Here is a 27,151-nt window from a genome sequence, read left to right as displayed (position 1 = left end):
AGCCCACAACCTGGGCATGTGCCCTGACTGGGAATTGAACCGCCAACCTTTGGGTGCATGGGACAGTGCCCAACCAACTGAACCACACTGGCCAGGGTACTGTCTTCTAACCTTTAAGAAAGCATCTCAAAAAGTAGCTTTTTGGTAACTTAATTTTTCTCTTTTTTGCAGTGTTTCACTCGAGGATTTGAGTACAAGAAGCATCAAAGTGATCATACTTACGAAATAATGGTAATGATGAAGTTGCAGGGAGTTTCTGTTTACTTTTCAAGTCTTACATGCGAATTAGCCTTTTTTTTTTTTCACCTCCAAGGCTCTCTTTTCTTTCCTCCTCTTCTAAATTAGGTAATCATTACCCAGTAAATTTTTCAGTTTTATGGATCTACTGAGGCATTATTAAGTACAAAAATCATTTTAAATACTCAGATTTTTGTTTCAAATTTAGAAAGAGTTTAAAGGAAGCACTTTTTGAGATTCACTGACATAAGAGTTATGCTGCTTTTTAAATATATTTTTAGTGAGATTCACTGACATAAGAGTTATGCTGCTTTTTAAATATATTTTTAGTGATTTTAGAGAGAGAAAGGAAGAGGGATAGAGAGAGAGAAACAACGATGAGAGAAAAATATCATTCAGCTGCCTCCTGCACCCACCTCACCCCCCCACTGGGAAAGCCAGGCATGTGCCCTGATTGGGAATCAAACCATGACTTCTTTGTTCATGGGTTGACACTCAAGCACTGAACTACACTGGCTGGGCTACACTGCTTTTTAGGTTCATTGATAAAACATACAATAGATGTATTGTCGATGTTTTAGCTAATGGTATGTTTATGTGGTTCATGAGGTTAGTTGTAATGTTTATGTCTGGTACTCTATCCCCCTTCCATGGGGAAAGTTAGTTACCTTTTTGAAATTAAGGTTTAAATGAACATAGAGTGGATGATATAATACATAAAACCATTTTGAAGAGACAGACTTGCTTATAGGCCAGAATAAGAATTGGCTGTAATTTGATTAATTGTATTACCACCTCTTAAAGAAGGAATGAGAGACAGATGTTGGGAGTGTATTTCCATGCTCTAGCCCAGCGGTTCTCAACCTGTGGGTCGCGACCCCTTTGGCGGACGAACGACCCTTTCACAGGGGTTGCCTAAGACCATCCTGCATATCAGATATTTACATTACGATTCATAACAGTAGCAACATTACAGTTATGAAGTAGCAACGAAAATAACTTTATGGTTGGGTCACAACATGAGGAACTGTATTTAAAGGGCCAGAAGGTTGAGAACCACTGCTCTAGACAAAGGACTATCTTGTCTGCTTGGCAGGTATGTATACCTTTGTCAAGATAGTTTTGTCAGTTATCAGAGCATAACTTGTAGTTCACCATGGAGTTTTTCTTACAGGAAAGAGTGCTGGCTAGGGCATTTATTTGACAGTAATAATGCCTCCCTCTTCTACTTTTAAGGACCCATGTGAGTACAATGGGCCCATTTGGATAGTGCAGGATACTCTTCCTATTCTAAGGTCAGTAGATTAGTACCTTAGTCCCATCAGCAGAGTTCATTCACATGAATATGTAGTTAGTGTTTGAATAATCAGGAATCCTGGGGAGAGAAGGGAGTCAGTTTTAGAATTATGCCTACCACAGCACTGTAGTATATCTGCCTCAGTCTCTTAAAAGTTTAGAAAGGGTGAATCGGCATCTCTGACTCTCATTAATTGTGAGGCCCTATGAAGATGAATTTCTGAGCCTGCAATGCTGAGAGTCAGATCCCTGTCCATAATGAATTAATTAAAAAACGTTCCTTAATGCTGAAACCAGTTTGGCTCAGTGGATAGAGCGTCGGCCTGCGGACTGAAGGGTCCCAGGTTCAATTCCGGTCAAGGGCATGTACCTGGGTTGTGGGCATATTCCCAGTAGGAGATGTGCAGGAGGCGGCTGATCGATGTTTCTCTCTCATCGATGTTTCTAACTCTCTATCTCTCTCCCTTCCTCTCTGTAAAAAATCAATAAAATATATTTAAAAAAAACAAACAAAAAAAAAAGTTCCTTAATAAGAGTTCTTGGCAGCCAACTGGCTAGCGTTTCCTTAACCTCTCTCTAAATTCTTTGCCTTCTAACTACTTTCTTCACTAATTGTAAAACTTGGAATGTATTTTTTGTATTAAACTTTGGTCTTTAGATCAGTTATAGGTTCACAGAAAAACTGAGTAGAAAGTACAGATTTTCTATATATTATCTGCCCCCCCACAAACACTTAAGACTGCCCTATTGTCAATAGCCCCACCAGAATGGAACATTTGTTATAATTGGTGAACTACATCGATACTTCATTATCACCCAAAGTCCATGTTTACATTAGCATTCACTCTTGGTGTTGTACAGTCTGAGGGTTTGTAATGTCATGTATCCACCATTATAGTATCATACAAAATAGTTTCATGCCCCTAAAAATCCTCTGTGCTCTGCCTTCACATCCATCCCCCTCCCCTTTACTCCTGGCAATCCCTGATCTTTTTATGGTGGCTGTATCATTTTGCATTCCCAGCAGCAGTGAATGAGAGTTCCTGTTACTCCACATTCTCACTAGTATTTAGTGTTGTCTATTCTGGATTAATGGTCATTCGAATAGGTGTATAGTGGTAATTGTTTTAATTAGTATTTATCTGATAACATATGATGTGGAATATCTTCTCATATTAATACATTTTTTCCTGTTTGTTAATTGCAAAATGAATGAAGTGTGGTCCGAGTAGCGTTGACTTTGAGTGCATTTCATCAAGGTTATCAAATCTTCAGAAAGCTGATTTATTTTTCCCAAATTCCCAAAAAAATATCTAGAGCCAGAATATATATTTATTCATTTGAGTTGTGAAAATAATTCCTATATGTTGAGTAGGTTGATGGTTATCCACTGTAAGAAAGCTTACCAAGAGCTCTCTAGCTGTTCTGGGCACAGTGCCTTTTGCATAATGCTGAAAGTACTAAGTTTCACTCCAAGTCCACTTATTTCTTCTAATTTCTTCTAATCCTTTTCTCACATATTCAACACCCATACAAACACTTTGGGGAGCTTTTGGGGGTTACTAATAGTCCCTCTTTTTCTGCCAGTCCTATCTATTCCACATTTTTCCTTCAGTAGGAATAATGACCAAATTTTGGCTTTCTACACATGAAGCCACTAAAAATGTGATTAAAAAAAGATTTTTTTTGGCATAGGAAGCCTCAGAGAACTTTAAATGGTTTTCAGTACTTTTGTCACCTCACAGTGCTGTAATTTTGGAAGTTACTCATGCTTTGGTGGGTGGTGTGTTAAGGTTTCTGAATTCTATGCCTATTTTTGTCTTATACTTCTTAGAACCTTGAACAAGTCAAGGCACCACTTTCTATCAGACCCTTTATACCTATAACAGTGATTCTTAAATTTTAATGGAGAAGGATCACCTGGGTAGCGTCTTAAAAATGTAAATTTGTAAGCCTCGCTGTTATAGAATCTGGTTCAGTAGGGTTGAGATTGGGTCCAGGGAATAAACAACATTGATAAAACTTTAAGAAAAACTGTACTATGTCCATTTATTTATTTTGGGTGTAGAAAATCTTGTTTATCTAAAAATAAAGTTGGTGAAAGCTAATATTTTAAAATACATTTTTTTAGAAATAATATTGGCTCTTCAAATATGAGCTGTCATATTTACATGTATGTATGACACTTGCCAGATTGAGTGATTATATGAATTTAATATAGACATAGACCCTGAAATTTTACTTTTTGGTCTCTTAGTACCTCTTGTGCTAAGCATATTTATAGTATGTGTTCAGATAAATGTGTATTGCTGATTATTAGTATAATTTCACAAATCACTACAGTATTTTTGTCATTAACAAAAGATATAACCAGTTCTAAATGCCTGTGTAATCCGAAGACTTCTTGTGTCACTTTTTAAAAGACTTACTATAGAAAATTTTAAACGTATACTAAAATAGAGAGAATGGTATTTCAGCTATCTATTGCTACCTAACAGCTACCGCAAAACTTTGTGGCTTAAAATAACAACCATATTATCTCCCACAGTTTTGTGGTCAGGAATTCAGATTGGGCATGGCAAGGGTAACTCTCAGTTCTACATGATGTGCTGGGGCTGGAAGTCCAAGGGGCTTTTTTTCACATATTCTGGCACCTCAGGAGGTTGGCTTGCATTGGTTGGGAGTTAGCTGGAATATCTTCACTGCCTGAGGCCTGGGTTCTATAGTAGTCTTAAGGGCCTCTCCCTCTCCATGTGACCTTTCCACATGGTCTTTCCTCCTTTTAGCAAGGAGGCTAAATTTCTTATGTGGTGCCTCAGGAATCCCAAGAGCGCAAAAGTGGAAGCTGCTAGGCCTTCTTAAGCAAGTCACAGGTCCAACTTGTATTAAATAAGAAGGGACCACACAAGGATGTGAATTCCAGGAGAAGTTCATTGAGAGCCACCATTGTAACCAACTACCTGACTGTTAAAATGATCAATTCATGGCCTATTTTATTTCATCTAAAACCCCAACCCATCAGATTACTTAGAAGTAAACTTCCCAGACATTGTATCATTTTAGCTATAAATGCTTTATTAGGTCTCTTTAAAACTTCAAAATAATGCAAGTCACTTTTCACATTTCCCCAATCATTTCATAATAGCTTTTTAAAAAAATCTCTGCTCTGTTCTCCACCTCTGAAATAATCACTGTTCTGATTTTTATTATCATAGATCAGTTTTGCATATTCTACAACTACATATAGATTTATACTGTAGGTATTTCTGTTTCTGGTTTCTTTCACTCAGCATGTTTTTGAGATCTGTTCATGTTGTATATAGTAGTTCATTCCTCTTTGTTACTGAGTAATATTCCATGGTAAGAATATAACACAGTTTGTTTATCCATTCTGTTGATAGACACCTGGGCTTTGCCTAGTTGTTGGCTATTAAGAATAAAAACCGTTATGAACATTCTTATTCTTGTTTAAGGCTTTCTGTGGATATGTATTTTCATTTTTCTTAGGTAAATATTTAGGAATGGAATTTCTGGGTTATAAAATAATGATTAACTTATTCATTATTTTAATCCTCATCCAAGGATATTTTCCATTGATTTTTAGAGAGAAGGAAAGACAGAGAGAAATATCGATGTGAGAGAAGCACATTGGTTGGTTGCCTCCTGCACGAGCCCTGACCAGGGCTGGGGAGGAGCCTGCAGCCTAGGTATGTGCCCTTGACCGGAATTAAACCTGGGACCTTTTGGTCCGCAGGCTGACACTCTATCCACTGAGCCAAACCGGCTAGGGCATAAATGATTAACTTTTAAGAAACTATCATAAAGTTTCCTAAGTGGTTGTGTCCTTTTACATCTCTACTAGCAATGTCTGAGAATTCTGATCGCTCCTTATGCTTATTAGCTTTTGATAGTTTCTGTACTTTAGCTATTCTTTGGGTATCATGAATTTGTAGTGGCATCATAAAAAAATTTTTTCAACATTTACAATTTATACTAATTGGGATACAAATAAGGCCCATCCATTCCAATTGGTTGCCTCATATATTTTCTATTCTGTGGATTTTTCTCCTTTCTAACCTTCGCTCACTCTTTCTCTCATTTCTTAGAGTTTTTATTTTTTAAAAACTGGGATGTTTGTATTAATAGATGTTAATACAGGCTGGATTTTGCTGACTAATGTGTTCCTCTGTCTTCTGTTTCCTGTAAATTGGTAGTTAGATCTAATGGCTATATCAGATTCATTTATGGTCATTGTTTAGATCTGTTAATGTGTTGGGGATTGCAAAGTAGTTATCTTTTAGTTCTGTTACTCCTTTTAAGCTGGGTTAAATTCTATAAAAAGATAGTTTGTGTATGGGACAATGCGCCAACCAGCCGAGCCACAAGGCCAGGGATAAAAGATAGTTTGTATCATTATCTATGTGACCACCTTTAGGTATCATGTAGATAAACTTTGTACAGGAAAGGCAGGATAAGTACTTGATTTCCGCCCCCCGCCCTCCTTTTTTTTTTTTTAACTGGGTTTAAAATATGAGTTGGTTTCCTGGCACCTTTAGATATTTATAATACTTTATGTGTGCCAATCCTTTACAGTTTTATCCTTATTAGTGCTCAAAATGTTCCATTTTTTGTTAGTAGGAGTCTCTACAAGTTAGTCTCTGAATCCTTTTGACATGACACTTAATGAGTCTTTGAGAGCTTTTTTGCTTTCCAGTATGACAAAATGTTCCAGTCTCATCTTGAACAGTTCCTGACCCAAAGCTGGAATCAGCTTTTTCTTCAAGTGCCACTAAATACCGTTTAGTGGTAAATAGAATTTAGAGACTGCATACTAGGAAATAGAAGCATTCATTGTTACTGGGTTGATCATTGTTTCTAGACCTTTTCAGTGAACAGTGTTAGGAAATTATTCTAAGACAAAAATACATTATGAGTTTATACTAGAACTTTCAATTCCAATACAAGACTACAAGGTTTCACATAACCTCGAAGATCTTACGTCTATATCTTTTTCCCCCAAGCCAAAAATCCCACTGCCCAATAATGCCATTATTTATCTGCTTTACCCCATAACACATCCACATCCAATAATCTCAGAATATACCAACACTATTGAAAACAGTATAAGAGTTATTTTGGCAGTTTATTTTACTTTTTTTAAAAATTGAGTTTTAGAGAGTGGAAGGGAGAGGGATAGAAAGAAACATCAGTGAAAGAGACACACTGATTGCTTGCCTCCTGCACACCCTCTATTAGGGGTCAAGCCCACAACCCGGGATTAAACTGTGTCCTCCTGGTTCATGGGTCGATGCTCAACCACTGAGCAACACCAGCCAGGCAGTTTCTTTTAACTTTTAAGGCATATTCTACAGATGTACAAATAATTGTATTTTAAAGTCAGTTGAGATAATTTCCTTCTGTGTGATTATGCCTTAAAATAAATTCATAGGTTTGTTACATTTTGTTTTTTAATTCTTATGATTTTGAAATTTAATAATTACATACAATATTTATGTTTCAAAGTCAAATCTGCAAAACAAGGAATATTCAGAGAGTCTAGCTTCTATTCCTGTCCTCTCCACTATTTTCTCCCTCCTTTCCCCATAGGTAAACTTTTCTTTTAAATGTATGGTTTATTCTTCCATTATAAATTACACACACATGTGTATTTTCCCTTTTCTTACCTACATGGAAGCATACTATAATATTTATCTCTGTCTTTGTGCTAAGTTTAAAAATGCTTATATTTCTGTATGAATTACATAGAATTTATGGGTGATAATATTTTTGGAGAATCTTGATGGTGGAAATGGGAGTAAGGTGGTAGACCACCATGAGAATAGTTAGTAAAATAGAATAGGTATTGAAAAGGACATAAATTAGTATTACAGTTAAGGTTACTAGGTTCCATTTCTATATCTATTTTTAGGCAAAATCTTTTCTTTTTTTTAGACCTCAGATTTTCCTGTTCTTGACCCCAGCTGGACTGCTCAAGAAGAAATGGCCCTTTTAGAAGCTGTGATGGACTGTGGCTTTGGAAATTGGTAAGAGCTTGGTGTTAGGGCTTGTCCTGTCCTAGTGAGCTCCAAGAAAAAGGTGCATGTGAAGGGTAAAGGGAGGAGCCTCAGAAGAAGAAGTTTGGGGGTCATATGTTGCTTTTCTATTGACCCATGACTTGTCCTCTGAAATGCCTCACGGGGAGATATGGGATGTTTCGTGGCCTGTGACTGGGCAGCTCTAAAAGACCATTTTGAATGGATCAACACAGAGAAGGCTGGTTATTCTTTCTGAGTAGTGGGGAAATTTAGACTCTTAGTCATTGCTCCTTTCTGATTTTGTGAATTCTTGGCTATGGATGCCCTCGTCGTTTAACTGTGTCAGACTTTTGGTAGATGGCCACAGCTTCCCTAAGATTCAAGTTTGACAGACTGCTATTTGCATTTCCTATTTTTAGCTTTCAATACCTGCCTTAGTCCAAGTTTGGCAGAATTGAACAGCAGATATTGCTGTTGCCTTAGGTAGTAACACTTAATCCCACTGCTTTCGTTTTTGTTCTTTGGGAGTACTTTGACACTGATGATAACATTGTATGAATTAGACAACAGAGAGTTTATTAAATATATTTTGTTCATGAAGAATCTCAAGCTTAGGCACCTGAAATGATTTCTCATGATCACATAGCTTGTTAGTGAAGGACTCTTAATTAGATCCACCCTGTCCTGACTTCCTAGTATATATAATCTTTCCTGATATTAATAGAATATACTATGCTGCCTCCCTTATGAAGTCTCTGAAGGAGACTTGATGAGTTCAGTTCACATTTTGCTTGTTTTATTCATTCAGCATTTATTATAAAATATTGTGTATTTTAAAAAAACACCAAAAAAAAATATTGTGTATTATAGGGAATACCAAAGAAGATAGAAAATGTGATCACTTATGAGACACTTGGTAGTCATCTTTGGCCTTTTTGTTTTTCATTTTTTTGCTTGCCATTCTAATGCTCTAAAATTTGCTAATCCTCCCTGTCCCCCTTCCCTCTTAGCAAAGATCACAAAAATAATATAGTTTTTCTATCTACTACAAGGTACTAAGTTTGGTGGTGAGGGTGCTAGAGTTAAGAATTATAACATCCTGCCCTCAAGAAGCTTATAACCTAGAATGGGAATATATATGTATATACACATATAGATACACACACACACATTTTGTTGAAGTACACAAAGCAGAGCATAGTAATGCCTTAGGAGAAGAACAAGTGAGGCACTGTGGAAGAGAGATTGAGAGGGGACATGAAGAGAGTTCACCTCCACCTCTTCATTCTGGGCTAGGATTCAGGAGTCTTGAGAACAAATTCTGGCTTTGTCACTTATGTGCTTTGTGTTCTTGAGCAAGTTTCTCTTAATGTCTTTGGGCCTCATTTTTTTCATCTGTGAAAATGAGATAGTAAGTACTCACACCACACAGTTAATGGTAGGATTGACTTAAATTATGTCATGAATGTTTCTAGCTTATCCTTGGCCTATTTTAAGAGCTCTAGTAAAGAAATTTTGTTCATGCAAAATGTTTTGTAAACTATAAAACATGCAAATATAAAACTACTAGAGGCCCAGTGCACAGATTTGTGCACCGGTGGGGTCCCTTGGCCTGGCCTGTGGGGATTGGGCCAAAACCGGCAGTTGGACATCCCCTGAGGGGTCCCGGAGTGCAAGAGGGCATGCTGCAAAGTTGTCACCCGGCAGCTCCTGCATTGAGCGTATGCCTCCTGGGGGTCAGTGCGCCTCATAGCTAGTTGCTTAGGCTTTTATATATATAGATACTTATGTACGTACATTTTTATTGTTCCAAAGTGGCTTGTTTTTATTTATAGCAATCCTTTCCATGGGGCCTAGCTCACAGGGTAATTACAAGCTTTGTAGTGATTTTTCACTTCTTTTGGTGGAAAGGAAAGGGCTTTTCAGATACTGTTTCTATATCTTGGAATAGCAGGATTTGGAATAGCAGATTATACCAATATTAGCCTTGTAGTTGTCTTATTGTTCTGCTGATAGCTCCATGACACCAGTTTGGAAGTATCAAATCCCAGACATTATGTGGATAGGACTTTAAATTTGTGAAGAATAAACTTGCTTTTATCATTACGTATAGTTGAAAGCACTACTTCCTTCTCTTTTCTTCACATTCCTCTAGGCAGGATGTAGCCAATCAGATGTGTACCAAGACCAAGGAGGAGTGTGAAAAGCACTATATGAAGCATTTCATCAACAACCCTCTGTTTGCATCTACCCTGCTGAACCTGAAGCAAGCAGAGGAGGCAAAAACTGCCGACACTGCCATTCCATTTCTCTGTAAGTGCCTCCCTTTTTTAAAGAGATACTTAGGTCATCTCTGGGCCCTGTTGCATAGCAAATACATAATGGTTTGTTGACTTGGACAGCTAATGAGTTTACGAAATACAGGAGGAGTTGGCATGGCCATTATTGGGAGTCAGGCCCATAATGGGGCCAGGAGGGAACATCTCCCAGAGGCCAGAGTTCTATACTGGATGTCAGGGGTGCCTGGATCCAATGTGTAGTTACTCCTGAGACTGGCAGTTCCATGCTATTGTGAACACCAGGCTTTTTATAATCCCTTTGGAGAGTTTATGATTGTAGATATTAGTTAATAAGAAAGTCCACTATTTGACTTATTATCATTAATTATTAATCATCCCAGTGTTAAGCCCAAGAAGCAATTTGTTATTTTTGTTCACTTAGTTGTGGCAATAATAGCACACACTTTTTTTTTTTAATCACATGTGGCTGAGGGACCCATGGGTCTTTTAACAAAACATAACCAAAACCATGATGAATTATAAATGGACATCTTTCCTCAGTGACTCCCAGAGCACAAAAAATGAAATATGAATGTTTTCCCTTCCTCCCTCCCTTTCCTCGTATTCTTAGAAACAGTTTTGTAGCTGACTGCCTCAAAGCCTGATGATACCTCGTATTTGGATAGTACTTGGAATGTTGTGCTCAGTTCCTAAATCCATTAGACCCTTTGTTCCTCATAGAAACCAGTGACCTAGGCAAAGCAAGTGCTTTTGTTTTACACATAAGGAAACAGATTCACAAAGGTTAATTTGTGCAAGGTCATGTGGATGTTAGGGGACTAGTGGATGTTAGAGCTGGGACTCAATTCCAGTTAACTTCCAAACCCAATAGGGTCTTTTTGGCCTCTCAGTTGGATGAGATTTATAAATTGAGATTAGTCCTAAAGCATAAGGATGCTGAAGGAAACAGGGTAAAAACCTATGTTCTATAATATTAAAGAAAAGATCCGTTGTTTTTCGCATGTTAAAAGCAAAAAGCAGAGCGAATTTTCTTATCTTTACTTCAAGGTTTCCTTAAGTCTTAATTTCCTTTTTAAAAAATCAGTCTGTTTCCATAATAGTTTATCTCTTTCACTTCTCCCTTTATAAAAAGCTTTGAATTTTATTTATTCTCTCAGATGCTGTCTTTCTCCAAACAGAGATATTTTAGAGTGTAAATGACTATTTATGTGTCATTTAAAGTGAATAAGAAAAACTCTAAATTTTCCAGCGGCAGAAGACCCTCCCCGACCTACCTTTGACTCTTTGCTTTCTCGGGACATGGCAGGATACATGCCAGCTCGAGCAGATTTCATTGAGGTAGGAGAAACTCATTTTTGTTACTGATGAGGCTTATATCTCTTAGCCATAGGTTTCATAGCACTAAAAAAAGATTTTCAAAGGCCTGTAATTTGTAGTCCCTTATGCAGTGACATTTTCTTCTATTTGAGTGCTTTTTCTCATTTGTAAACATTTTCACATTTAGAACAGTGAAAGTTCTTCAGGCCAAGAACCTGTTTCTTAAATTTCATTGGTGTGGGCTCCCACTTTCTTAGTAGGTGTGGGGTTTCTATAGACTGGTTCTTATTCCATACCTAAGGGGTTTCAAGGTTGTACTATATCAGGGGTTGGCAAATTTTTTCTATTTAAGGGCCAGATGGTAAATATTTTAGGTTTTGTAGACCAAAAAGTCTATTTTGCAACTGAACTTTGTCACTATTGTTGCAAAAGCAGCATGGATAATATGTAAACAAATGAGCCTGCCTGTTCTCCAGTAAACTTTGTTTATAGAAACAGGCAGTGGGCTGGATTTGCTGACCCCTGTACTGTGTTTATAAGATAAAGAGTGACAAATGTATATAAAAACTACATGTTCCTTGTTCAGCTATGGAGTTAAAAGCCCCGTGAATGTAGTCATAAGTTGCTTGATTTATATCTAATTCACAATTACAGTGCTCTTAGAGGTAAGTTGAAAGTTTTAGTGAGCTACAAACAATTTTGCTAGCCATGCCCAGAACTGCATTTTTTCAAGGCAAGTGATATTGTAGAGCTACCCCATAGACGCTATCCCTACGATTGTATTCATTGAATAGAATATGAGTACAGTGAGCTACATAAGCACTGTTGCATAAATAGAGCCCTCAGAAGGTAGTAAAAAGGTAGATGAATTAATGCAGACAACTTTCATACCGGAAGATCTAGTCAGAGTTAGATTTTCTGGGGTTACCTTTTATAAACAGACTACTTTTAATTTTTAGAACAATAGCTTTGGCTTTATTCATGAACTCATAACTGTTCTCATTTTTGCTGTCAGTACTGCCTGAAAGCCTCTTAGATTTCCCCCATGATTTCTCATTATTGAGGCAGTATCCTGGCTTTGTACCCCATTCACTACTTTTAAAGGAGTGTTTGCCTGTGTATTTTCTACTTGCTTCTAATGCATGGCTACTGTAAAGGTATTACTCAAAACTGATAAGTTTGGGGTGGGAATTTTTTTTTTCCCCTCAAACAGGAGTTTGACAATTATGCAGAGTGGGACTTGAGAGACATCGATTTTGTTGAAGATGACTCGGACATTTTACATGGTAACATTTTGTTTTAACAAATGTTTTTATTGATTGCAAACTATGTGATGGTACTATGTTGGGGTCTAGGAATCTAAGGATGAATAAAACATGTCCCCTGTCCTAAACGGAACTCAAAACCTAGTGATCAAGTTGCTGAACTTAACTTTTTTTGTTGGGTTTTGGCCACAATGAAAAAGATCATTTGTGCTGATGGTGAGAACGTTGATTATATAATGGTAGTTGGGAATATCCCATTCCTTGGAGTGTAGATCTTCCTTTTGACTGAGGTAGGGCTACGTTGAGGTAATTAGTTAACTGGCCCTCACTGCCTCCTGAGAAGGAAGGGGGCCAATGTGAAGAAGACCTTGGGACTTTAGTAGCAGCTACTGGTACTAGATGTTCACTATGACTTGTTAACCCAAATTTCCCACTGCAGAGGAAAAGAATGGAAGTTCTTTGAGGATTTTTTAGACCAAGATTAGGAATTTCTCATTTCTTAGAACTGTTGAATTTTTAACATTTCTGAATTCTCATCTAAGATTAGCCCTTTAGGGATTTATGTCAACTGTTGTGTTATAATATAAATGGTTAATACCAACAGAGCTCTTCAAAGTGGATGGTTAGCCCTGGCTGGTATCGCTCAGTTGGTTGAGCATCATCCCATGCACTGAAAGGGCACCGGTTCAGTTCCCAGCCCTGGCACTTACCAGGTTTGCAGGCTTGATCCCCAGTAGGAAATGCACAGTAGGCAGCAGATTAATGTTTCTCCTTCTCCCTTTCTCTCTCTCTGAAAATCAATAAAAACATTTTTAAAAAATTGGATGGTTAGACTTTTGTTGAATCTTTCCCCCCTCTTTCTGTTTTCAGTGATCTACATATTTGAAATAATCCCTAGTCTTCTCTTTCATTTCAGTTCAGAATTGAAATTGAATGTGATACAATATGAACAGTGTTCCCTTGGATTCTATATTCCCCAAGCAGCATCTTCATTGTTTCTCTTAAATCTATATTCCAGGCAGTGAAGGCAAGTGGAATCCTTGTTGAATTATACATAAATCAAGTTTTCATGTGGTATTAACTGCTACTCTGTCATTAGAAGGGGAATTTGATTCCATAGAAGAGCTGCCTAGGTGTTTGTTACACCAGATCTAGAACAAAGAAAGTTCTCATAAAAATTTTATCTCTACAAATTTCTTGAGAAATTTTCTTTTCAAAATTTCATTTCTCTTCTCCCACACAACTTTAAGGAAAGTCAGAGTGACGCAGATTGAACTAAAAGAGAAAAGCTTGAAAGCAAACTAGTTTGGCATTCACTAGATTCATCATTGTATTTGTTCAGTCATCCTGTCAATCTCTTCTTTTCAACCCCGGGTAACTCATGTTACTGTCTTTTCTCACCTGTGTTGTTGTTCCCTTGAAGGTAGTGTGTGGATTGCCATTCAGTATTTCTCTTCATATACACCAGCTTTAATTAAAATGGTATTGTTTTCTAGCTTGTAGCTCTGTTTTCCAGAATGCAAAAAAAAAGGGGCAACTTAATAAATATAATCTTTTATATACTGTTCAAAAGTACTGAACTTTTGAAAGTTAGAATCTCTAATGTCAATAATGGCTAAACTATGTAAGAGACTTGCTGAATTATTCTCTAGGCCCTAATCCAAGGTCTTCATTCTTAAGCCTCAACATTATTAAGAAAAGTGTAATGGTTGGGATTTAATTTCACTCTTCATTCTTCGTAGAAGCAAGATCTGTAATTTGACCTGGTGCACTTGTGCTACTTTCTGTTAAGTGGGATCAAAAGGAAAAAAATTAGAAAGAAGCGATTAATTGATTAACAGTTTTTATTTAAGTTAGCATTTCAAACCTAAAACATAATTTAATTATTTGTGATCTTTCTACAATTTCTACAACTTCGTTAAGGCTTTTTTTTTTTTTTCAAATGGGACCTTTCCTTTATTTCAAGAAAAATGATTTTAAATATAATATTACATGCAATAGACATTAATATCACAAGAAAAATGATTTTACATATAATAATTTTACATGCAATAAACACCAATTATTCAAGAAAAACTATCTTAAATATAATAATATTACACGCAATAAACATTAATATTTTAGGAAAACTTGTTAGTCACTTGATTTTAGTTCATTTGAACTAGAACCAAAGCATCAGTTATTGATTGTTAGCATACTGGTAAGTGGCTTTAACATAACATAAATAATAACCCCTGCATCCCCTTTCCTTCCTGTCTAGTAGTGGATGTTTAATGGGTGCTCTTTAAAAGGTAATAACATTTTTTTTCTTTATTTTTCCCCCATCACCATTTATCCCCCCTATACCTGCCTAATCCACCTCCTAATCTCCAAAAAGGTGATAATATTTTAAAGAGGTTTCATAGTACTAGAGGGAAGACTTGTTGGTGCCATAAAGGGATGCTTTGTTTATGGCTCTGAGTTCTTAGCTCCTCTGGCAGCATGACCCTCTGTCCAATGGGACATATTGCCCCTGAGCTGAGCAGTTTCTCCCTGAGCACTCATTGAAAGGGGACTAGGAGCCCAAGGAGACTCAGGAAGGAATGAGAAGTAGCACACCCAGAACAGACAAAGGAACACATATTTTGTGCAAATCAGAACACTGATTCAGCCTTGGGCTTGCTTCTGAGTCACTGTATGACCTTGGGCAAGTCCTTAGAATCTTGCTTACTGTTTTTTGTGTCCCCTGCCGAAAAAAAGGGGGTGACACTGATTAGTCATAGAGTGTGAATGTCTCCAATGAAAGATGGTACATAATTCAGGTGACATTATTACCATTCCATTATACCATTATGCTCCTAATATTACTGAGCATTAACAACATTCCTTTTATGTTTCCTCACTTATAACTACTAGAAGGAAGCAAACTGGCTGGGTGTGTTTTTTATATTCCATCCCAGGGCACTAGAAGATCAACAGATGCTACCAAGCCCCTTTCCTTACCCAAAGACTTTTGCTATGATTCATGGAATTTGTCTAATAAAATGGAGCTGAATGGTCCATTATAGAGGCCTGAGACACAATGGAGGGATAATAAAATTGCATTCCAATCATACCAGAAGGCTTTTAGAATGGGCCCAAAGAATATACAAGTGAAGCAGTGTCTGAGGAAGAAAATAAGGAAGTTCTGGGAGCCCTAAGTAACACCTCCTTACATTTTATTGAAATAAGCAGGAATTATGGGTTCAGAAAGAGACTAGCAGAAGACTCATAACTGGGCACTCTTGTGTGTCATGGTGTATTGTGGGAATTTCAGTGCAGACGCACAGTGTAGTTCCTTTTTCCTGCTTTCATTTGGGAAAATCTCTTAAATTTGTGAACTCCTCTTTCCCAGAGTTTCACAGGGTCTGAAATCCTGCTTGCAACATCTTCTAACCATTGCTGTCTCATAACAGAAGCAAGCAAGAGGCATTATCGTTATAAGCTCCTTCCTATGTGTTGTGTATGTGTGTTCAACACACCTCAGGGTTGCACATTAAAAGAGTTTATTCTCCTTTTATTTGGAAAGATAATTTCAGCAAAATTTTTTGGCCAGGCATGGATTTTCCCTCACTTCTCCACCCACCCCCAGCCCTTTTTTGGCCAATATTGTCAGCCTTTAGATCCTTTTACAGTTAGCAGATCAGAGATTCACCCTGGTCTCTACACACACTCACCTTTTGCAAGTGCCCTTCCTCTTCATAGTGATTTGACTATCTTATGCTTAGGACATTTTAGACATAAATGCTATTAATAGCAGTTAATACAAATTAGCATTTAATCCTCACAAAACACTATGAATTGGGCATTATTATTATATCCACTAGAGGCCAGGTGCATGAAATTCGTGCATGGCAGGGCGGGTTGTCCCTCAGCCCAGCCTGCACCCTTTCCAATCTGGGATCCCTCGAGGGCAGTTGGACATCCCTCTCACAATCCGGGACTGCTGGCTCCCAACTGCTTGCCTGCCTGCCTGCCTGATTGCCCTAACTGCTTCTGACTGTCAGCCTGACCACCCCCTAACCCAGGGGTGGGCAAACTTTTTGACTCGAGGGCCACAATGGGTTCTTAAACTGGACTGGAGGGCCAGAACAAAAGCATGGATGGAGTGTTTGTGTGAACTAATACATGTTAAGACTGCTGCTGGTGTGCCGTAACCGGTTTGGCTCAGTGGATGGAGCGTCGGCCTGCGGACTGAAAGGTCCCAGGTTCGATTCCGGTCAAGGGCATGTACCTGGGTTGCGGGCACATGTCCAGTGGGGGGTGTGCAGGAGGCAGCTGATCGATGTTTCTCTCTCATCGATATTTCTAACTCTCTATCTCTCTCCCTTCCTCTCTGTAAAAAATCAAGAAAATATATTTTAAAAAAAACAAAAACAAAACAAAACACTGCTGCTGGTGAAGGAGCGGAGGGGAGAGCAAGAGAACCCTCCGCTCTTTCGGCTCCACGGGCCGGATAGAACAGCCGAACGGGCTGGATCCGGCCCACGGGCCGTAGTTTGCCCACGGCTGCCCTAACCACTCCCCTGCCGGTCTGATCAATGCCTAACTACCCTGCTGGCCCAATTACCCCTAACTGCCCTCCCCTGCAGGCCTGGTTGCCCCCAACTGCCCTCCCTTGCTGGCCATCTTGTGTCCACATGGGGGTGGCCATCTTGTGTGTTGGAGTGATAGTCAATTTGCATATTACCTCTTTATTAGATAGGATTTTATAGTTGAGGAACTTGAGGAATGGAAATACCAAGTAACATGCCTGAGGTAATATAACCTGCAAGTGACAGAGCCATCTCCAAAGTCTATGATCTTAATACTGTACTGATTATCTTTAAACCTTAAGTTTTTGTTGCTGGGTTCATATTGAGAGGTGGGATGATATTCACATTTGTTGTCTCCTATGGCTTAACCACATTCCTGATAAATAAGAATAGATATGCCAAAACCGGTTTGGCTCAGTGGATAGAGCGTCGGTCTGCGGACTGAAAGGTCCCAGGTTCGATTCCGGTCAAGGGCATGTGCCTGGGTTGCGGGCACATCCCCAGTGGGAGATGTGCAGGAGGCAGCTGAGGCAGCTGATAGGTGTTTCTCTCTCATCGATGTTTCTAGCTTTCTATCTCTCTCCCTTCCTCTCTGTGAAAAATCAATAAAATATTAAAAAAAAAAGAAAAAAAGAATAGATATGTTCCCATTTTACATTCAGGGTAATGTACAAAGGAGTTAACTTACGTGCCTCAGGCCTCCTAATTGCTGACATTAACCTTTAGGTCATGTAGTCTTATTTCCTTCACATAACTAATTGTGCACCTCTTGGGCCAAAAGCTAGGGAGGTCGGGGGAGGTTGGAATGACTTTTTAAAAATTTTTAAAAAAACCGGAGTCATAGGTTTGAACTTGTGTGGTTGTAATAGGGATTTTGATCGGCTTTCCTGCAGTTAAGGCCTCTGACTTGATTTTCCTGCCAAATAAACAGTAGTGCCTTCTGTCAGGAAAACAGAAACATGTTGCTAGCTATTTTGAACAATGTTAGAAATACATTGCAGTGGGAAGGAGCTGCCTCTGACTTCTGCCCACTACTTGAAATATTTTAAGGCCAGCCATTTGGAGACTTTATTATCAGTACCCAGTATAGTCACAGGGAGACTATTCTTCCCACAAGGCTGAGATTTCAGAGGCCTTACATCAGTGCATAGGTGACGGGTGGTTTTGGTTTGTTTTTGTTTTTATGTTTTTATATTTTTATGGATTCAGAGAGGAAGGGAGGAGAGATACAAATATCAATGATAAGAGAGAATCATTAATTGGCTGCCTCCTGCACGCCCCCCACTGGGGATCTAGCCCTTGACTGGAATCGAACCCAGGACCCTTCAGTCCCTAGGCCAATGTTCTATTCACTGAGCCAAACCAGCTAGGGCTGATTTTTTTTTTTTTTTTTTTTTAATGATCTCTGGTTCTTTGTTCCCACTTTACTGGAACCTCCAGTCACTATAAGTGGAATGTGAACTGATGATTCTCATTCTTGCAGTGTTTGCTGTGTTATTTCTATTCTGCCTGCTGTGCTGTGGTCCTCGCTGAGTTATAAGTGAAGAACTTAAAATCAGTTGCTGCAACTTGAGTGTGCTTTATCAAGAAAAGAGAGAGCTTCAAATACGAATCTTCTCTATGTGTTTCTTTCCTTCCCTTTGTTACCCAAAGCTAGTTGTACATGTTTAAACTATTGAAATGATCAAGCCATAGAACTAATTATCAGCAGTATTTATTTACAGATTTTTTAATTTAAAAAAATTTTTTTTTTTCGGTAACAGTCTCTTCAGTTTGTCTGTTTTAATTAAGTCATCCCCACACAAATCTCAGGAAATAGCATGGTAAGTTAGTGTCTTAGAAAAATAACAAAAAATAATTTTGTCAAAATTAGCAGTGATTTCCACTACATCATGAAGTAGTTTCTTTCCTATTGAACTCATCTTATTATTGTGTGGATCTTATTGGGTGGATAAATGAAATGAGGCACATAAAGAGCCTGGAACATGATAAATAGTGTATTTTAACTATTTCCTTAACTGTTATATTTGCTCCTCTTTCTGGTTGAACATTTGACTTCCTAAGTCTATTTGTCATAAGAAATAGAATCCACTCTAAAACTTGCATAAGGTTACACTGCATGTGAGAGACACATCCTCCCCTCCCTTTTCTTATCCTCCTTTTCCCCACACAGGCATGTAAAGTGCATCTCCACCAGCACAGTATTCTAGAGCCTATCATTGCACAGCAACTGCTAGAGATGGTGGCAGGGCAAAGAGTTCATTTGTAGAAAGAGTTCTACCTAAAAAAGGTTTGAAAACCATTGCCTTAAATCATGGACTTGTTATCATTGAATTATTTTTAGTTTGTTGGCACTTATGAGAAAAAAAATGAAACAATGATGTTTAAATTTTTGAACTTGTTAGAAAAGAACAAAAAAATTTTCATGGTAGTTAACACTTTTTTTTAATACTTAAACTTGAAAAAATATTGCATTCTCTCACCTCTTCAGATCATCCAGCTAGAATTTATTTTTATCTCAGATCCAAAGGAGAATGGCCTAGATAAAGTATTTCTGGTCATTTCCCAGTGATTGAAGTTACAGACATATGTAATGCATCTGTTCATAGCCCAGCATGTTAGATTTCGATATTTCTTCTTTCTAATCTGAGACTATCCTTAGGGCAAGTAGACAGTAATGAGCCAGGATGAAGTATCCAGAATTTATTTCTATGATCCCGCCAGGGCTACCATGTTGATAGTGCACCAGGTTTGTACATTGATGAACTTTTGTTTGCTTTCATGTAGTGAAAGAAATGATGATTCTAATAAGCCATTGAGTTCTGCTCTCTTCATTAATTGGTTCCATTTTCCCCCTACTCTAAAACTATTTCCAGCAGAAGCGTGGGTTTCAAACAGTTCCATGGAGGTGCCCTCAGGGACTAGTACTAGGAAAGGTATCTGGATATGGAGTAGGGAGAGGAGGTTCAGCTAGAGCACATCTAACATCCATTGCAAAACAAGGTTTAAGAGTTGCTCTAGCCTAGCAGAACATATAAATCTGTGCTGACTCATTGCCCCCATGAGCTAAACCGGAACTTGTATCTCACATTTTTTGGATGAGATTGGATTGCTTTTTTTGTTTATTAGTATTACAGAGGCTGTAGTTTGGAATGAAGCTTTCTATCCTGGAAGAAGTAATTGTCATACACAAACAAATTCCTTATTGTGAAGGCTGAAGGCTGGTGTGTTACTAGAAATTGTTACCTAACATTTGAATAATGTATTTTAGTTTTTTCAGAGGACACATCAGGTCATATTTTGTGCTCTAGGGCCCCTTTCTTCATAAATATCTTCAGTAATTAAAACAAAATCACCAAACTCGAACTTACACAATGCTTAAGGAGATAACAGGTTATTAGAATAGTTCTAGTATCTACTGAAGTTATTAAGTCTTACCATTTCTTCAGAATTCATACATTGTAGATTAGAAGAATGGTTTAATGTAACATAGCGCTAACTTAATTCATTTCTCTTAATATTTTTCCTGTAGTTAGTGATTGGTCTCCTAGACCACTGAGTGAGTATGAAATAGATAGCAATATGAGGTGTAAAGATTTTTATTTTTGTCTTGGCTTTATTTATATGTATTCGTTTGTTTCTTTATTTAAAGCTCTGAAGATGGCTGTAGTAGATATCTACCATTCCAGGTTAAAGGAGAGACAAAGGCGGAAAAAGTAAGTGTAGAAAACCTTCTTTCAGCTTTGGACTATTGACCACATACACATATAGTCGATAAGAATGTTCCAGTTGTGGTTTATCTTGTTACCTTGAGGAAGACCTTGGGTCTCCGTTTTTCCATCTATCAAATGAGGATAATAATACCTGTCGGGGTTTTTTGTTGTTGTTTTGGTGGTGGTGTGTGTTTTTTTTACCTCCTCCTTAACCTTTCTTGAAGTATTAATGCCCAGTGAAGAATGTGGGTGCACTGTTTTAAGGAAAGAAGGAATAAGATAAATTTAAGATGTTATTAAGTTGTTATGCTTTTTATAATGTTCTCATTCTAATGGATTATTTTTTATGAGAATCTTTTATCTACAAGAATTTCAAAGGAAATTCTGAACAAGTTTCAGGCACTCTTGGTTATTCCTTCTCTTTGCAATAGAACAAAACATACATTCAGACTGAGAAATTATGGATCCCAGACCCCTGTTGGTTTGTTGGTTTACAGACTCTTTTAACATTCAGAGAAGGGTATGTAGAGGTTGTGAGTGTGTGTGTGTGTGTGTGTGTGTGTGTAGGCATGTTACTAACACGTGGTGTTGCTGACTAGAGATGTAGTGGCATCACAACAATAAAAAGGAATGGAACTTGGGAACTGCTGTACTGATTAAATTGGGAGACACTGTTCAGGGACCAAGATGTGATGTAAAGTAAAGCTCACTCTCTGGGGGTTTGAGTTGGCCTCTGAGAAGTGCTGCAGAAGCTTACTCGGCTGCTCTTGTGAGGAGCTTCCTAGCTAGTCATGACACCTCTGCTATAAATCAAAGGCTCCAGACGCATCATCCTGCATGGTTTACTTACATTCTGTTCTGCTTTAAACAACCAATTGAGCTAGACAGTATTATAGAACTCAGTTGTTGAGATTGCTGTTGGATATTATGTTTTATGATGCCCTCCATTAAACATGCATAATATTTATTTCAAATAGTTTCAAAGCATTATGTCAGTGTGCAGTTGTAAATGTTGAATGTGTGGTCATGGTGTCCTTTTATATTAACAGATTTCCCCTGAATTTCCCTTAAATTCCCTAAACTGAATAAGTTAATTTTTATGACATGAATACAGCTTCCCTTCTGTTTCATCTTAAGTTAGAGACATGTATTTTTCAGTATTTGTAAGTGCTCATTGGTTCATTCATTCATCCAGCAAATAGTTATTGGGAGTCTGCTAAGCCCAAGGAGAGGAAAAATGTATGATGCTTGAGAGCCTACAATTGTGTTAGGGACTAACTGATTTGCAGAACTATGTGGGGAGTGACTTCTTTGGACCTCAATATTTCACCTCAGAATATTTAGGATGTCTGGTAAAAGCTGCATGTGGAAAACATTATTAAATGTAAAACTGACTATAATAAACATTGTGGTTTTCATTCTAGAATTATAAGAGATCATGGATTAATCAACCTTAGGAAGTTTCAGTGTAAGTATTAGCTGTTTTCTTTATTTTAAAATTTCTTCCAACATTAACTGAATAGTTTTAAATCATTTATGGTAGTAATTCTTTTTTTTTTTTTTTTTTGGTAGTAGTTCTTAATCCAAGTTGTATATTATCATCATTTAGGAAGCTTTCAAGAATTCTGATACCAGGGTATCACCACAGACTAATTAAGTCAGAATCTCTGGGGATAGAGATAAAGCATCTGTATTTTTAAAAAGTCTTCAAGGCAATCTATAAAAATAAAAGCATAATATGCTAATTAGACCTGACAGCCAAACGACCTTCCTGACGAAGCTGGGGCTGCGAGGGCTGAGCCCCTTGCATGAATTTCGTGCATCGGGCCTCTAGTAAATAAATAAAGATAAAAGTCTTCGAAACGATTCTGTTGAATAGTAAGAGTTAAGGACCATTAATATATAGTCAACATTTGCATGATAATCTTTTTAAAAAATCAGTATAGGCCCTAACCGGTTTGGCTCAGTGGATAGAGCATCAGCCTGCGGACTGAAAGGTCCCAGGTTCGATTCCGGCCAAGGGCATGTACCTTGGTTGCAGGCATATTCCAAGTTGGGGGTGTGCAGGAGGCAGCTGATCATTGTTTCTCTCTCATCAATGTTTCTAACTCTCTATCCCTCTCCCTTCCTCTCTGTAAAAAATCAATAAAATATATATATAAAAAAATAAAAAATCAGTATAGTAATTACTGTATAGCAACATGAGTATGCATGAATCATTTTCTGGACCTGGGTAGGGTCATGTTTGGAACTATACGTTAAACATAACCTTGAAAAAAAAAAACAAAAAAAACATAACCTTGAACACCAGGTTGTAAAAATGTTTTGTTTTTTAAATCAACAGAAAGTTGTTTTTCTATTTTGTATCATAGACAAACAAATAACAGTGGCTTTTACCATTGTATGATGGTGATAATAAATCTGAGTGGGGTTTTTAAAATGCCAACTTTGAGCTTACTCTTTTAAATATTGGAGATACCTAGGCTGGGCAGAAAGAGTTCCTGTACTTTTTCTTCTACACTGTAGAGTTTGTTCAGCAAATTAGAATGTGATCTCAGAGTAATCGCAATATTTAAATTAAAATGTTTATAATAGTTGTATGTCACAATAATATGTATATTTTTAAGTACCTAATAATTATCCTAGTTGATAGACTCCTACAGGTTTTGATACTCTGGGCTCCTATAGGGTTCAGGTCAGCCAGACATAGGGGTTGTCTTTTAATATAGTCATGAACATAAATATGTTACATTTTATGTCCTTTATTTTTTCACTTTCCATTACACACTTTTCAAGTGATTGTGGTGTTTGGAAGATGTCATTTTTAACAGTTACATAATGTGTTGTGTATATATATACTTATATAATACTATACTTAACCTGCCTATTGTTATTATTTAGCATATTTTCATTTGCTTAATCATTAAAAATAATGCTGTGATTAACTTGTTTATGAATAAAACTTTTTCTATGTTTAGACTTACTTATCTTTTTTAGGTATAGTCCCAGAAGTGACATAATAGGTCAAAGGATATGGTCATGAAAAACTTTTGACACTTGCTGCCAGGTTCCTCTACAAAAGCTGTTATATCAATTTGTATTCCTTCTGGCAGTGTACGAGATTGCCTGTTTAACCTCATCCTCATTGAGAGCTGTGGGTTTGCACAACTAACTCAGGAGCAGATTTCCTTTGCCTTTTCTGTAGACAATAATTGGTCAATTCTGGTAGCCACAGGCTTTTCATAATAGGGTCAGTGGGTTTTTAACCTTTATTTATAGTAGTCCGTGACTCTTGTGTATATCTAATCTCAGCTGGGGGACAGAGGTCAGTTTAGCCTCCTTACTCTTAACTATGACATGTGCAATGTGGTTTCAGAGGTTTTCAGTGGTCATTATACTGAATGTACATGTGACCTTCAGTATATGGTAGGCAGAGGGTTTTTTTTTTCCATCAAATTTTAAAATTATACTCCAAATTCTTCTATATTATCCCTGTAGTGAGAGGCAGGGAAGGGAGGTGGTGTTAATAGTGAAAATAATCCATCGGTGGCTGCCCATCTAATTGGCTCTTAGAATTTGTGGGTAAGAATGTCTCCTGCAAGGAAAAATATTCATCTGACAAAAGGACTTAATTTAAATAACTGTCAGAGGTGGACAGAACTAGCCTAGTTCTATTATCTGATTGAAATGACTGAGTAGCACTTTGAGGGTTTCTGGCTGCTCCACCCTACTACTTACTATATTGTTGATGGGTGTTACTTCCCATCTTCTTTGCCAATATCTCTTTTTATTAGACATTTGCTCAGTAGTGATCCTCAAAGTTGCTGACCCTAGGTATCCTGTATGTGTGACCATTTACTTGCATGATAGTTATCAAAATAGAACTTAAGTTGTGGTATTTAATTTAGTGAAGAAATACTGTATGCCTCACTTGAGTAAGTGTATGTAGGAGGAAGATTTTTGGAGAGGCATATAAAAGATGGTACACTTGCCCTAACCGGTTTGGTTCAGTGGATAGAGCGGCGGCCTGAAGACTGAAGGGTCCCAGGTTCGATTCCAGTCAAGGGCATGTACCTTGGTTGTGGGCACATACCCTGTAGGGGGTGTGCAGAAGGCAGCTGATCAATGTTTCTCTCTCATTGATGTTTCTAACTCTCTATCCCTCTCCCTTCCTCTCTGTAAAAAATCAATAAAATATAGTTAAAATAAGAAAAAGATGGTACACTTTTTCCAGGCTAGTCTCTTCTAGATGGATTATTGTGTCTGCACATTCCTGGTTTTCCTGCAGAAGTTACGAGCAAATTTGCCCAACATTCTTCCTAAGAATGTATGATCTGCCTTTAATTGTCTTTCCCATTGCTGCCAACAGTTCCTGCCCCTGTACAGATAAGAGAGAGGTGTGAAGGACATCAGGGTGCTCAGTAGTGCAGATGCTCTCCTGTGATAGCAACATCCCTATGTGATAGTTGTGATGCTGCTATGATTAGTGTTTTGCATTCTTAGCTTTCCTGTTTGCTTCCTGTCATGGGTAAATGAGTCATGTGAGGTCATGAATAATGTCCTTCCATTTCACTTCTTGTGAAAGAAATGCAGAAAACTTAGGGATCCTTGTATTCTTTGTGATGTGGTTGTGTTTTACTTTCTTTGTAGTAATGGAACGGCGGTATCCCAAGGAGGTCCAAGACCTTTATGAAACAATGAGGCGATTTGCAAGGATTGTGGGGCCAGTGGAGCATGACAAGTTCATTGAAAGCCATGCACGTAGGTGGTTTTGAGCCTTGAGTGTGTGTGTGTGTGTGTGTTTATAAAAATAGGAGAGATAATGATGTGTTTTATGTGAAGTTCCGTAAATAAATACATGGATATTTTTTCTTTGCCCTTATTACCATGAAATTAATTTGGAGCTTTCAGAGTTGGAGGGGAGGTTAAAAAACCTAGTGGCATTCTTTCCGCCATATAAACAGTAGTTTAGCATTTTTACCCCTACTTTTTGTTAATGACAGTTTTCAAAACTACATACAAAAGCAGAGATGATAGTATAATGAACCCCCATATATCCATCACCTAGCTTTAACAACTGTCAACACATGGCCAACCCAGTGTCATGTCTGCCACTTCCTTTCCACCCTCAACTGGATTATTTTGAAGCGAATCCCAGGCATTATATTATTTGTTCATAAATATTTTAGTATTAAAACTACTTTTTTGTTTGTTTTTATCCTCACCAAAGGGTATTTTTTTTAAATTGAATATAAGAGAGGAAAGGGGTGAGGGGTGTGTGTTGAGGGAAGAGAGAAAGAGAGAGAAACATTGATGTGAGAAAGAAACATCAATTGATTGCCTCTTGCATGTGCCCCAACTGCAGATGGAACACGAAACCTGGGTATGTACCCTGACTGGGAATTAAACCAGAGACCCTTCAGTGCACAGGATGATGCTCCAACCAACTGAGCCACACCAGCCAGGGCTTAAAACTAGTTTTTAAAGTGGGGACAGAGTTAGATAACTCATGTAGCTAGTATTTCCATCATTCTCTCGCCTGATACTCTGAGAGAGCTCTACCTAGTTATCCTTTGGCTTTTCGCTATAAAAAATTAAAGTTGTTTAAGGGATGGAAGCCTAGACTTGAAAGAGGTGGGGTGGTTTAGTCTACCCTTCTTCGTGAGATTTATGTGTTTGACATAAGTTTAATTCTGGGAAGGTACTTTAGCAAAGCTCTCACCTTGTTCTCGTCATGCAGATATTTCTTACATGGCATGATAGGCTTTTATCTGAACCAGATCGGTTGTCCTCACCAAACACCCTGTCTGGTTTTATTCTTCATGTGGTTTATATGAGGTGACTGATGCTTTACTTCCTGTCCCAGTTTGTGCCATCCCTGGGCTATGTACCACTTCAAGGAACTACACCCCACGGATTGTCCGGGCATTTCCTTCATCCTCTGTTACAAAGCACCCAAATAACCCAAGCAGTGCAGCCTGGTCTGTGTGCTCAGAGGAAGTAGAAATCTTTGGTTTATGGGAAACACAATGCTCTTTTGTGTCTGTGAAGAAAGAAATTATCTGGGACTTGAGCACAGAGCTTTTGTCCTCCACTTGCAAAAGGGCCACATCAAATAATACCAGAGACAGGTTTCATAAAAGAATGTGGTTATGTGGTAGAACTTTTAACACAGAATAAATAGAGCAGGGAAACTTGATTGTTTAAAAGTTTGTTATTCTCTAGCTAAATGAATTCAGCCAGTTCACTGTAAGTTTTCTAAAAGACGTTGCAGCTGCTGCTGTCTCCAGCCCCAGACAGCAGCTGGAAGACAGCTGGAGGGGGATTTTCTCAGCTCTAGGGCAAAATTTCTAATGAGATGTTACCAACAAATAGGATTCCCCGAATGGAATTGCCCAGTCTTTTACATAAGGCAGAATTACTTAAAATGCTCAA

General features: G+C 37.9%; 1 protein-coding gene and 1 long non-coding RNA gene across 4 annotated transcripts in view; one reads left to right on the top strand and one right to left on the bottom strand.

Annotated features, from left to right (window-relative positions):
• Positions 1–27,151, top strand: part of TADA2A (transcriptional adaptor 2A) — a 44,243-nt gene that overhangs the window by 9,759 nt on the left and 7,333 nt on the right. For 2 of the 3 annotated variants that reach the window (XM_059669704.1, XM_059669706.1), the window contains exons 4-11: positions 172–231; positions 7,486–7,577; positions 9,724–9,881; positions 11,118–11,206; positions 12,399–12,471; positions 20,656–20,719; positions 22,141–22,184; positions 25,367–25,477. In XM_059669704.1, the coding sequence (XP_059525687.1) occupies positions 172–231; positions 7,486–7,577; positions 9,724–9,881; positions 11,118–11,206; positions 12,399–12,471; positions 20,656–20,719; positions 22,141–22,184; positions 25,367–25,477 (691 nt within the window). The remainder of the gene's footprint in view (positions 1–171; positions 232–7,485; positions 7,578–9,723; positions 9,882–11,117; positions 11,207–12,398; positions 12,472–20,655; positions 20,720–22,140; positions 22,185–25,366; positions 25,478–27,151) is intronic. The other variant, XM_059669707.1, reaches the window with a different exon arrangement.
• Positions 22,884–23,267, bottom strand: LOC132218458 (uncharacterized). Its single transcript, XR_009449204.1, has 2 exons — positions 23,016–23,267; positions 22,884–22,985 (listed from the first exon to the last, which is right to left on the bottom strand). It is a non-coding gene; the product is annotated as an uncharacterized LOC132218458 (long non-coding RNA).

This window comes from Myotis daubentonii, chromosome 16 (assembly GCF_963259705.1).
Source record: "Myotis daubentonii chromosome 16, mMyoDau2.1, whole genome shotgun sequence".
NCBI lineage: Eukaryota > Metazoa > Chordata > Mammalia > Chiroptera > Vespertilionidae > Myotis > Myotis daubentonii.
This window is presented reverse-complemented; position numbering and strand designations above follow the sequence as displayed.